Source organism: Bombina bombina, chromosome 1 (genome assembly GCF_027579735.1).
Source record: "Bombina bombina isolate aBomBom1 chromosome 1, aBomBom1.pri, whole genome shotgun sequence".
NCBI lineage: Eukaryota > Metazoa > Chordata > Amphibia > Anura > Bombinatoridae > Bombina > Bombina bombina.
Window position 1 is genome coordinate 1,563,582,330 of NC_069499.1, and position 13,160 is coordinate 1,563,595,489.

At 48.1% G+C, this 13,160-nt stretch overlaps 1 protein-coding gene across 2 annotated transcripts in view; it reads right to left on the minus strand.

Moving 5' to 3' along the window:
• Nucleotides 1-13,160, minus strand: part of SEPTIN9 (septin 9) — a 618,133-nt gene that overhangs the window by 353,364 nt on the left and 251,609 nt on the right. Inside the window, exon 1 of one of the 2 annotated variants that reach the window (XM_053709686.1) lies at nucleotides 5,892-7,955. The exons of the other annotated variant lie outside the window; for it this stretch is intronic. Within the exon in view, the coding sequence (XP_053565661.1) occupies nucleotides 5,892-5,913 (22 nt within the window). The 5' untranslated portion in view covers nucleotides 5,914-7,955. Of the gene's footprint in view, nucleotides 1-5,891; nucleotides 7,956-13,160 lie in introns of those variants that run through there. 2 annotated transcript variants of the gene reach the window in all.

Sequence of the window (13,160 nt, forward strand, 5' to 3'; positions counted from 1 at the left end):
TGTGTGTGACACTGACAGACTGAGGGAGCCCCTCTCCTGTGTGTGTGACACTGACAGACTGAGGGAGCCTCTCTCCTGTGTGTGTGACACTGACAGACTGAGGGAGCCCCTCTCCTGTGTGTGTGTGACACTGACAGACTGAGGGAGATCTTCTCCTGTGTGTGTGTGACACTGACAGACTGAGGGAGCCCCTCTCCTGTGTGTGTGACACTGACAGACTGAGGGAGCCTCTCTCCTGTGTGTGTGACACTGACAGACTGAGGGAGCCCCTCTCCTGTGTGTGTGACACTGACAGACTGAGGGAGATCTCTCCTGTGTGTGTGTGACACTGACAGACTGAGGGAGCCCCTCTCCTGTGTGTGTGACACTGACAGACTGAGGGAGCCCCTCTCCTGTGTGTGTGTGACACTGACAGACTGAGGGAGCCCCTCTCCTTTGTATGTGACACTGATAGACTGAGGGAGCCCCTCTCCTGTGTGTGTGACACTGACAGACTGAGGGAGCCCCTCTCCTGTGTGTGACACTGACAGACTGAGGGAGCCCCTCTCCTGTGTGTGTGTGACACTGACAGACTGAGGGAGCCCCTCTCCTGTGTGTGTGACACTGACAGACTGAGGGAGCCCCTCTCCTGTGTGTGTGACACTAAGAGACTGAGGGAGCCCCTCTCCTGTGTGTGTGACACTGACAGACTGAGTGAGCCCCTCTCCTGGTGTGACAGTGACAGACTGAGGAGCCCCTCTCTGTGTGTGTGACACTGACAGACTGAGTGAGCCCCTCTCCTGTGTGACAGTGACAGACTGAGGAAGCCCCTCTTCCTGTGTGTGTGACAGTGACAGACTGAGGGAGCCCTCTCCTGTGTGTGTGACACTGACAGACTGAGGGAGCCCCTCTCCTGTGTGTGTGACACTGACAGACTGAGGGAGCCTCTCTCCTGTGTGTGTGACACTGACAGACTGAGGGAGCCCCTCTCCTGTGTGTGTGACACTGACAGACTGAGGGAGATCCTCTCCTGTGTGTGTGTGACACTGACAGACTGAGGGAGCCCCTCTCCTGTGTGTGTGTGACACTGACAGACTGAGGGAGCCCCTCTCCTGTGTGTGACACTGACAGACTGAGGGAGCCCCTCTCCTGTGTGTGTGTGACACTGACAGACTGAGGGAGCCGCTCTCCTGTGTGTGTGACACTGACAGACTGAGGGAGCCCCTCTCCTGTGTGTGTGTGACACTGACAGACTGAGGGAGCCCCTCTCCTGTGTGTGTGACACTGACAGACTGAGGGAGCCCCTCTCCTGTGTGTGTGACACTGACAGACTGAGGGAGCCCCTCTCCTGTGTGTGTGTGACACTGACAGACTGAGGGAGCCCCTCTCCTGTGTGTGTGACACTGACAGACTGAGGGAGCCCCTCTCCTGTGTGTGTGACAGTGACAGACTGAGGGAGCCCCTCTCCTGTGTGTGTGACACTGACAGACTGAGAGAGCCCCTCTCCTGTGTGTGTGACACTGACAGACTGAGGGAGCCCCTCTCCTGTGTGTGTGACAATGACAGACTGAGGAGCCCCTCTCCTGTGTGTGTGACACTGACAGACTGAGGGAGCCCCTCTCCTGTGTGTGTGTGACAGCTGACAGACTGAGGGAGCCCCTCTCCTGTGTGTGTGACACTGACAGACTGAGGGAGCCCCTCTCCTGTGTGTGTGTGACAGACTGAGGGAGCCCCTCTCCTGTGTGTGTGACACTGACAGACTGAGGGAGCCCCTCTCCTGTGTGTGTGACAGTGACAGACTGAGGGAGCCCCTCTCCTGTGTGTGTGACACTGACAGACTGAGGGAGCCCCTCTCCTGTGTGTGTGACACTGACAGACTGAGGGAGCCCCTCTCCTGTGTGTGTGACAGCTGACAGGACTGAGGGAGCCCCTCTCCTGTGTGTGTGACAGTGACAGACTGAGGGAGCCCCTCTCCTGTGTGTGTGACAGTGACAGACTGAGGGAGCCCCTCTCCTGTGTGTGTGTGACACTGACAGACTGAGGGAGCCCCTCTCCTGTGTGTGTGTGACACTGACAGACTGAGGGAGCCCCTCTCCTGTGTGTGTGACACTGACAGACTGAGGGAGCCCCTCTCCTGTGTGTGTGACACTGACAGACTGAGGGAGCCCCTCTCCTGTGTGTGACACTGACAGACTGAGGGAGCCCCTCTCCTGTGTGTGTGACACTGACAGACTGAGGGAGCCCCTCTCCTGTGTGTGTATGTGACACTGACAGACTGAGGGAGCCCCTCTCCTGTGTGTGTATGTGACACTGACAGACTGAGGGAGCCCCTCTCCTGTGTGTGTGACACTGACAGACTGAGGGAGCCCCTCTCCTGTGTGTGTAACACTGACAGACTGGGGGAGCCCCTGTCCTGTGTGTGTGACACTGACAGACTGAGGGAGCCCCTCTCCTGTGTGTGTGACACTGACAGACTGAGGGAGCCCCTCTCCAGTGTGTGTGTGACACTGACAGACTGAGGGAGCCCCTCTCCTGTGTGTGTGACAGTGACGGACTGAGGGAGCCCCTCTCCTGTGTGTGTGACACTGACAGACTGAGGGAGCCCCTCTCCTGTGTGTGTGACAGTGACGGACTGAGGGAGCCCCTCTCCTGTGTGTGTGACACTGACAGATTGAGGGAGCCCCTCTCCTGTGTGTGTGACACTGACAGACTGAGGGAGCCCCTCCCCTGTGTGTGTGACACTGACAGACTGAGGGAACCCCTCTCCTGTGTGTGTGACAGTGACAGACTGAGGGAGCCCCTCTCCTGTGTGTGTGACAGTGACAGACTGAGGGAGCCCCTCTCCTGTGTGTGTGACAGTGACAGACTGAGGGAGCCCCTCTCCTGTGTGTGTGACAGTGACAGACTGAGGGAGCCCCTCTCCTGTGTGTGTGACAGTGACAGACTGAGGGAGCTCCTCTCCTGTGTGTGTGACACTGACAGACTGAGGGAGCCCCTCTCCTGTGTGTGTGTGACACTGACAGACTGAGGGAGCTCCTCTCCTGTGTGTGTGACACTGACAGACTGAGGGAGCCCCTCTCCTGTGTGTGTGTGACACTGACAGACTGAGGGAGCCCCTCTCGTGTGTGTGTGACACTGACAGACTGAGGGAGCTCCTCTCCTGTGTGTGTGACACTGACAGACTGAGGGAGCCCCTCTCCTGTGTGTGTGACACTGACAGACTGAGGGAGCTCCTCTCCTGTGTGTGTGACACTGACAGACTGAGGGAGCCCCTCTCCTGTGTGTGTGTGACACTGACAGACTGAGGGAGCCCCCCTCCTGTGTGTGTGACACTGACAGACTGAGGGAGCCCCTCTCCTGTGTGTGTGACAGTGACAGACTGAGGGAGCCCCTCTCCTGTGTGTGTGTGACACTGACAGACTGAGGGAGCTCCTCTCCTGTGTGTGTGTGACAGTGACAGACTGAGGGTGACACTGACAAACTGAAGGAGCCCCTCTCGTGTGTGTGTGACACTGACAGACTGAGGGAGCCCCTCTCCTGTGTGTGTGTGACATTGACAGACTAAGGGAGCTCCTCTCCTGTGTATGTGACAGTGACAGACTGAGGGAGCCCCTCTCCTGTGTGTGTGACAGTGACAGACTGAGGGAGCCCCTCTCCTGTGTATGTGACAGTGACAGACTGAGGGAGCCCCTCTCCTGTGTGTGTGACAGTGACAGACTGAGGGAGCCCCTCTCCTGTGTGTGTGACACTGACAGACTGAGGGAGCCCCTCTCCAGTGTGTGTGTGACACTGACAGACTGAGGGAGCCCCTCTCCTGTGTATGTGACAGTGACAGACTGAGGGAGCCCCTCTCCTGTGTATGTGACAGTGACAGACTGAGGGAGCCCCTCTCCTGTGTGTGTGACAGTGACAGACTGAGGGAGCCCCTCTCCTGTGTGTGTGACACTGACAGACTGAGGGAGCCTCTCTCCTGTGTGTGTGACACTGACAGACTGAGGGAGCTCCTCTCCTGTGTGTGTGACACTGACAGACTGAGGGACAGACTGAGGGAGCCCCTCTCCTGTGTGTGTGACACTGACAGACTGAGGGAGCCTCTCTCCTGTGTGTGTGACACTGACAGACTGAGGGAGTCCCTCTCCTGTGTGTGTGTGTGTGACAGACTGAGGGAGCCCCTCTCCTGTGTATGTGACAGTGACAGACTGAGGGAGCCCCTCTCCTGTGTGTGTGACAGTGACAGACCGAGGGAGCCCCTCTCCTGTGTATGTGACACTGACAGACTGAGGGAGCCCCTCTCCTGTATGTGTGACACTGACAGACTGAGGGAGCCCCTCTCCTGTGTGTGTGTGTGTGTGACACTGACAGACTGAGGGAGCCCCTCTCCTGTATGTGTGACACTGACAGACTGAGGGAGCCCCTCTCCTGTGTGTGTGACACTGACAGACTGAGGAAGCCCCTCTCCTGTGTGTGTGACACTGACAGACTGAGGGAGCCCCTCTCCTGTGTGTGTGACACTGATAGACTGAGGGAGCCCCTCTCCTGTGTGTGTGACACTGACAGACTGAGGGAGCCCCTCTCCAGTGTGTGTGTGACACTGACAGACTGAGGGAGCCCCTCTCCTGTGTGTGTGACACTGATAGACTGAGGGAGCCCCTCTCCTGTGTGTGTGACACTGACAGACTGAGGGAGCCCCTCTCCAGTGTGTGTGTGACACTGACAGACTGAGGGAGCCCCTCTCCTGTGTGTGTGACACTGACAGACTGAGGGAGCCCCTCTCCTGTGTGTGTGACAGTGACGGACTGAGGGAGCCCCTCTCCTGTGTGTGTGACACTGACCCTCTCTGTACCTTGAGTCTCTGCCCCCTCCTTTCTTACTAAGTTGCTGACAGCTACATCTTTGTGACTACTTCCTCCCTATGAGTGATCCTGCACATGTTGAATGCAGATTTCTCTGGATTGTCCCTTATAGACGTCACAGGGATATTAATCTGTTCTTAAAGGATCAGCAAGAACATTTTAACCCACTGTCTCTTAGACAGAACTCTAGCCTTGCAGTGTTTGTCAGGCCAGCAGTGATAAACCCTTGTGCTTTATCTCACCAGGTAGACGCAAGGTCTTGTCAGGTAACCCCATGTCCTACTGGTCTATTTCCTCTAAATGATCATCCAGTGACATGCCAAGGTTTTACAGTATACGGCATAACGTTTATCCAGTTCATCCAGCACTAACTGCTCACGTGGCACCCAAAATCTAAATCTCCTCCTCTTAGTAACCCATAAAGAGAGAGCACAAAACCGTCTGCAGAATGAATGCACAATAGGATGCTAGGCTTTCTTTTGGTATTAACTCTGCTACTCAGCAGTTTAAACGTGTGGTTATACTCAGCACTTCTGTGGTCTGTGGCCTGATCACTTCTGCAGCCAGGCTGTGTCTGGCAGTGCAAGCAAATTTCTGGGGTCTTTTCACAAAGTAGATAGTCAGATAAAAACTCATAAGGGGAAGTGTGGGGAAGGAGGGAGAGGACAGATTTCAGCCCTGGTTTATCCGTCCAAAAGTTCTATTTCCCCACAGATTAAACCTGTGAGGACTCAAATGAATGGAAAATCCCAATGAGATGCTATAGGGAAAGCAGAGAGCACCACATATTAACCCTTTAGTTCTCTCCCCACCACACTGAGATCTTTCTATTTAAGTAGTCGCCACAGGCAGATTAGGTTCCATGATTTGGTTGGACATCAAAGGCAGCATTACCACATTTCATTCCCCAACTGCTCAGAACTGAATAAATAGTAGCAGCCACTATGTCTATATGGTGCAAACTGAAGTCTTTAAACCCTCACCCCTGTCTAGAGTTAGAGTCATAGGTTGGGGTTCAGACTGAAGATACAAGCGATCCCATAAGCAGAATTCTCCTACCTGTGATGCGTTCCTTGTCCATCACTCCCCCAGCATCAGCTTATCTGCAGCCCGGCCTCTCTGCCCTTGTTTGGGAGGCGGTGCCCGCTCTGTCCACCTCTTTTCAATCTCCCTCCCTCTTTCCACTTTTTCCTGTAGCTTTCACTTTTTCCCTCCCACTTTCTTTCTTTCAGTCTTTCTCGCACCCCTTTATCTTCCTCCCTCTCTCTGTTCGTCCCGCTATCTCTCTTCTTTACTCCTTCTCTCTCTCTCCTTCTGTATCTCCCTGTCTCTCTCTCTCCTCCTGACTCTCCCTGTCTCTCTTGTGTCTGTTTCTCTCTCCCCTATCTCTGTCTCTCTCTTCTTCTGTCTCTACCTGTCTCTCTCTCTCTCCCCTATCTGTCTATGTCTTTCTGTCTCTCCCTGTCTCTTTCTCCCCGTCTGTCTTTCTCTCTCCCCTGTCTCTCTCTCTTTTTCTGTTTCTCCCGTCTCTGTCTCTCTCCTTCTGTCTATCCCTGTCTGTGTCTCTCTCTTTTGTCACTTTCCATCTGTTTCTCTCTATCCTTCTGTCTCTCACTCACTATCTCTCTCTCTCCTTCTGTCTCTCCCTGTCTCTCTCTCCTATCTCTCTCTTTCAGTCTCACCCCTGTCTCTGTCTCTTACTACCTCTATCTCCTTCTGTCTCTCACTCACTCTCTCTCTCTCTCTCTCTCTCTCTCTTTCAGTCTCACCCCTGTCTCTATCTCCTTCTGTCACTCTCTCTACTTCTCTCTCTCTCTTTCAGTTTCACCCCTGTCTCTGTCTCTTACTATCTCTATCTCCTTCTGTCTCTCACTCTCTCTTTCTCTCTCTTTCAGTCTCACTCCTGTCTCTGTCTATTACTATCTCTATCTCCTTCTGTCTCTCACTCTCTCTCTCTCTCTCTTTCAGTCTCACCCCTGTCTCTGTTTCTTACTGTCTCTCTCCTTCTGTCTCTCACTCTCTCTCTCTCTTTCAGTCTCACCCCTGTCTCTGTTTCTTACTATCTCTCTCCTTCTGTCTCTCTCTCTCTCTCTTTCAGTCTCACCCCTGTCTCTGTTTCTTACTATCTCTCTCCTTCTGTCTCTCACTCTCTCTCTCTCTTTCAGTCTCACCCCTGTCTCTGTCTCTTACTATCTCTCTCCTTCTGTCTCTCACTCTCTACGTCTCTCTCTCTCTTTCAGTCTCACCCCTGTCTCTGTCTCTTACTATCTCTCTCCTTCTGTCTCTCACTCTCTACGTCTCTCTCTCTCTTTCAGTCTCACCCCTGTCTCTGTCTCTTACTATCTCTCTCCTTCTGTCTCTCACTCTCTACTTCTCTCTCTCTCTTTCAGTCTCACCCCTGTCTCTGTCTCTTACTATCTCTCTCCTTATGTCTCTCACTTTCTCACTCTCTACTTCTCTCTCTCTCTTTCAGTCTCACCCCTGTCTCTGTCTCTTACTATCTCTCTCCTTATGTCTCTCACTTTCTCACTCTCTCTCTCTCTCTCTCTTTCAGTCTCACCCCTGTCTCTGTCTCTTACTATCTCTCTCCTTCTGTCTCTCACTCTCTACTTCTCTCTCTCTCTTTCAGTCTCACCCCTGTCTCTGTCTCTTACTATCTCTCTCCTTATGTCTCTCACTTTCTCACTCTCTACTTCTCTCTCTCTCTTTCAGTCTCACCCCTGTCTCTGTCTCTTACTACCTCTATCTCCTTCTGTCTCTCACTCACTCTCTCTCTCTCTCTCTCTCTCTCTTTCAGTCTCACCCCTGTCTCTGTCTCTTACTATCTCTCTCCTTCTGTCTCTCACTCTCTACGTCTCTCTCTCTCTTTCAGTCTCACCCCTGTCTCTGTGTATCTCTCTAAGCCTTGACTTCTTTTCTACCTCTTTCCTTTCAGCTATTTCCCTCTCCTCTCTTTCTTCTTTCACTCCTCCCTATCTCTCCCTCCTCTCCCTGTGCTGTCTCCCAGTACCCAGCTTGGTCAGTCACTGCCCCTCTCACTATCTAACTCTATAGCTATTGCTTGCCTTTCTCCTCCTCTCTTTATCTCACGTTTCCTCTGGCCCCTGAGTTCCCTTTAGTTTCCTCTCCCTCTCTCCTCCTCACTAGTTTTCTTTCTTTAGCTTCCTCATTCAGCTCTTTACGGTTTCATTACTTCCCCTGGTCAATCCCCCTTCTCTTGGTGTCTCTGTTGTTCCCGCTAGTGTGACTCACTTCCCTCATCTCTCTGTAATGTCTCGTTACTCTCTCTGTAATCTGTCACCCTCTTAGAGTCTGTGCCACAATCACGGAGCTTAATGCTACCTCTGTCACCCCCAGTGTCTGCTTCAGCCTTAGTATTTTGTATAACTTTTATTTCCTGTGTATTATTGTATCACTCACCTTTATATAATTTGTGTATACATTTACACGCTGCTCTCTCTCACTCCCTATCTTTAGTTTGCACCTTCATCTCTCACCTCTTACTTGTTTTGCTTTCTCTACTGGCTTTATGGCTGGTGCAAGGACAGCCCGGTAATGTGTGACCGAGGGACTGTGCACACTATGGGATAATGGGAGGTGCCAGGTAGATTATGGAGTGACAGAGGTATATTATGGGGCAATAGAGGGACAGCTATAGTGGGACTGGGAATATAATGGTTTGATGGGGACAGGGAATACTATGGGGTGATAGGGAGACAGGGCACATTATAGGGTGACAAAGAGACAAGTAAATTATTGGGCAATAGAAGGACAAGGTACATTATCAAGTTATAGAAGGATGGTGCAAGTTATGGGGTGGCAGGGGGCAGTAGGCATTATGAGGTGACAGAGGGACAAGGGCATTATTGTTTTTTAGAAAGATGGTGCATATAATGAGGTGACAGGAGGGCTCCTTGTGATTTGACAAGACACATTATTGGTGACAGGGGACATTATGGGGTGATACAGGGCACAATTCTAGGTTGACAGCCAGAATATATTATGCAGTGACAGATGAACAGGGACAACAGGGTGAAAGAGGACTTTTTGTGTGACACCCCAGCCATGATTTCCTGAACACTTATGCGTTACACATGCTGCAGGGTGTGCAGGGAGGAACATGTATTGTGTTTCTGGACAGCACTATTCATATTCCTCCATGCACACCCTGCACCATGTGTAACTTATAAGTGTTCTGTATTTTAAGGGACAGGTGGCAACCCTACTTTTAGGGTGACAAAGGGATATATATTATGGGGTGATACAGGAATAATGCATAATATTTAGTAAGAGTGGGAAGGACACATTATAGGGTGACTGAGGGACGGGCCAAAATATGAATTAACAGGTGTACAAGCTTTATGGGCTGATACAGGGAAGGATAGTATATTATATAGTGACAGAGGGACAGTGCACAATATGAAGAGACAGGTATAAAGGGTATATAGACTAATACAGGGATGGATAGTATATTATATAGTGACAGAGGGACAGTGCACAATATGAAGAGACAGGTATAAAGGGTATATAGACTGATACAGGGATGGAGAGAGTATATTATATAGTGACAGAGGGACAGTGCACAATATAAAGAGACAGGTATAAAGGGTATATAGACTGATACAGGGATGGAGAGAGTATATTATATAGTGACAGAGGGACAGTGCACAATATGAAGAGACAGGTATAAAGGGTATATAGACTGATACAGGGATGGAGAGAGTATATTATATAGTGACAGAGGGACAGTGCACAATATGAAGAGACAGGTATAAAGGGTATATAGACTGATACAGGGAAGGATAGTATATTATATAGTGACAGAGGGACAGTGCACAATATGAAGTGACAGGTATAAAGGGTATATAGACTGATACAGGGATGGATAGTATATTATTTAGTGACAGAGGGACAGTGCACAATATGAAGAGACAGGTATAAAGGGTATATAGACTGATACAGGGATGGAGAGAGTATATTATATAGTGACAGAGGGACAGTGCACAATATGAAGTGACAGGTATAAAGGGTATATAGACTGATACAGGGATGGATAGCATATTATTTAGTGACAGAGGGACAGTGCACAATATGAAGTGACAGGTATAAAGGGTATATAGACTGATACAGGGATGGAGAGAGTATATTATTTATGACAGAGGGATAGTGCACAATATGAAGTGACAGGTATAAAGGGTATATAGACTGATACAGGGATGGATAGCATATTATTTAGTGACAGAGGGACAGTGCACAATATGAAGTGACAGGTATAAAGGGTATATAGACTGATACAGGGATGGAGAGAGTATATTATGTAGTGGATATACACATATAAACACATAAATATACATGTATAAATTCATATACATATATTTATTTATTGCAGCCCAACACTGCGTGACTTGCCCGCTGCGTTAGGTGGTTTGCCGTGTCTCACGCCATGAAAACAAGGCTCCCATTGAAACCTATGGAAGCGCGATCTCGCAATGTCGCATTCGCATTGCGTCTGGCTTGTAATACCAGTGCACATTTACATGCGCTAATATTACTGAGTGGAGTGCAGACATTGCGCTTGTGAAAGCGCAATATTGTGCTCCACTCGTAATCTAGGCCATAATATGCAAACAAAATAGTTCTAGCCAGCAATAGTATAAAAACTTGTAATTAACAATAACTACACTAAATAATTGACAGCAGCCGTTACAGACCTTCAGTTAAATGAGGTATCAGTCCACAGCTCCATGTGACTGTCAGATGCCTCCAAAGAGGAAGAGCAGTCACATCCCTTGCAGCAAGTCTTGGGCAATGCAACCTCCCTATATTTATTATGCTGCTTCTATTTGCCTTAAGGATTTTATTTTTTTGGTGCTGACAGATTTTTAGCCACAGAATTTTTATAAATACCACTCATTGTACAGAGTGAAACCCAGGAGAGAGAGGGGGCGAAGGGACAAGCCGAACTCTCATCTCCTGACCCCTCCTGCCAAAAATAGAATCTCCCACTGGAACAAAGGGTGCTGGGTATTTAACCCTTCCACAGCTGAAACTGCAAAATACTTACTCTCTATTATTATAATATAAGGGAAGATAGTGTGAATACAAATCCGCTTACGTTGTCCCTGTAAACATTACTTAACAATATGTACTGGAAATCAGTCCTGTAGATAAATATTATGGCAACTGTGTGATTGGAGTTTAAATATAGTAAACACATGGAGTAATCTTACAGCAAATTCAGGGACGCCTGCGTTATACATTCAGCTGCCTAATAAGTTCATTAATGAGACATAAAACCCAAACATTTTCTTTCATGATTCTGAGAAGACGAACAATATTATACCACTCTCCAATTTACTTTTATTTTCAACTTTGCTTTATTTTGTTGGAGCAGCAATGCACTACTGGGAGCTAGCTGAACACATCAGGTTAAAGGACCAGTCAACACAGTAGATTTGCATAATCAACAAATGCAAAATAACAAGACAATGCAACAGCACTTAGACTGAACTTCAAATGAATAGTAGTTTTTTTTTACACATTTAAAAGTTATGTCTATTTGAACTCCCACTGTACCATGTGACAGCCATCAGCCAATCACAATTGCATACACACTTATTCTTGCACATGCTCAGTAGGAGCTGGTGACTCAAAAAGTGTAAATATAAAAAGACTGTGCACATTTTACTAATGGAAATAAATTGGAAAGTTGTTTAAAATTGATGCTCTATCTGAATAATGAAAGTTTAATTTTGACTTGAGTGTCCCTTTAAACAAAAACAAGGAAGCATATATGTGCAGCCAGCAATAATAAGCTAGCTCCCAGTAGTGCTTTTCTGCTCTTGAGCCTACCTGTGTATGCTTTTCAACAAAGGATACCAAGAGAACAAAACAAATTTGATAATAGAAGTAAATTGGAATTTTTTTTTTAATACAAATTGCATGCTGTATCTGAATCCTTAAGGTTTAATTTTTACTTTACTGTCCCTTTAAAAAAAACTAAATTTATGCTTACCTGATAAATTTATTTCTCTTGTGGTGTATCCAGTCCACGGGTTCATCCATTACTTGTGGGATATTCTCCTTCCCAACAGGAAGCTGCAACAGGACACCCACAGCAGAGCTGTCTATATAGCTGCTCCCCTAACTGCCACCTCCAGTCATTCGACCGAAGACAAGCAAGAAAAAAGGGAGAAACTATAGGGTGCAGTGGTGACTGTAGTTTAAAAATAAAAAACACCTGCCTTAAAATGACAGGGCGGGCCGTCGACTGGATACACCACAAGATAAATAAATTTATCAGGTAAGCATAAATTTTGTTTTCTCTTGTAAAGGTGTATCCAGTCCACGGGTTCATCCATTACTTGTGGGATACCAATACCAAAGCTTTAGGACACGGATGAAGGGAGGGACAAGGCAGGAAACTTAAACGGAAGGCACCACTGCCTGTAAGACCTTTCTCCCAAAAATAGCCTTCGAAGAAGCAAAAGTATCAAATTTATAGAATTTAGAAAAGGTATGAAGCGAAGACCAAGTCGCCGCCTTACAAATCTGTTCAACAGAGGCCTCATGTTTAAAAGCCCATGTGGAAGCTACTGCTCTAGTAGAATGAGCTGTAATTCTTTCAGGAGGCTGCTGGCCAGCAGTCTCATAAGCTAAGCGAATTATGCTTCTTAGCCAAAAGGAAAGAGAAGTTGCCGAAGCCTTTTGGCCTCTCCTCTTTCCAGAGTAGACAACAAACAAAGCAGATCTTTGACGAAAATCTTTAGTAGCTTGTAAATAAAACTTTAAAGCACAAACCACATCAAGATTGTGTAATAGACGTTCCTTCTTTGAAAAAGGATTAAGACATAGGGAAGGAACAACAATCTCCTGATTGAAATCTTATTAGATACCACCTTAGGCAGAAACCCAGGTTTGGTACGTAACACTACCTTATCTGCATGGAAAATCAGATAAGGGGAATCACACTGTAAAGCAGATAACTCCGAAACTCTTCGAGCCGAGGAGATAGCTACTAAAAATAGAACTTTCCAAGATAAAAGCTTAAGATCTATGGAATGCAAAGGTTCAAACGGAACCCCTTGAAGAACTTTAAGAACTAAATTTAAACTCCATGGCAGAGCAACAGGTTTAAACACAGGCTTGATTCTAACTAAAGCCTGACAAAACGCCTGAACGTCTAGAACCTCAGCCAGACGTTTGTGCAAAAGAATAGACAGAGCAGAAATCTGTCCCTTTAAGGAACTAGCTGACAATCCCTTCTCCAATCCTTCTTGGAGAAAAGATAATATCCTAGGAATCCTGACCTTACTCCATGAGTAACCC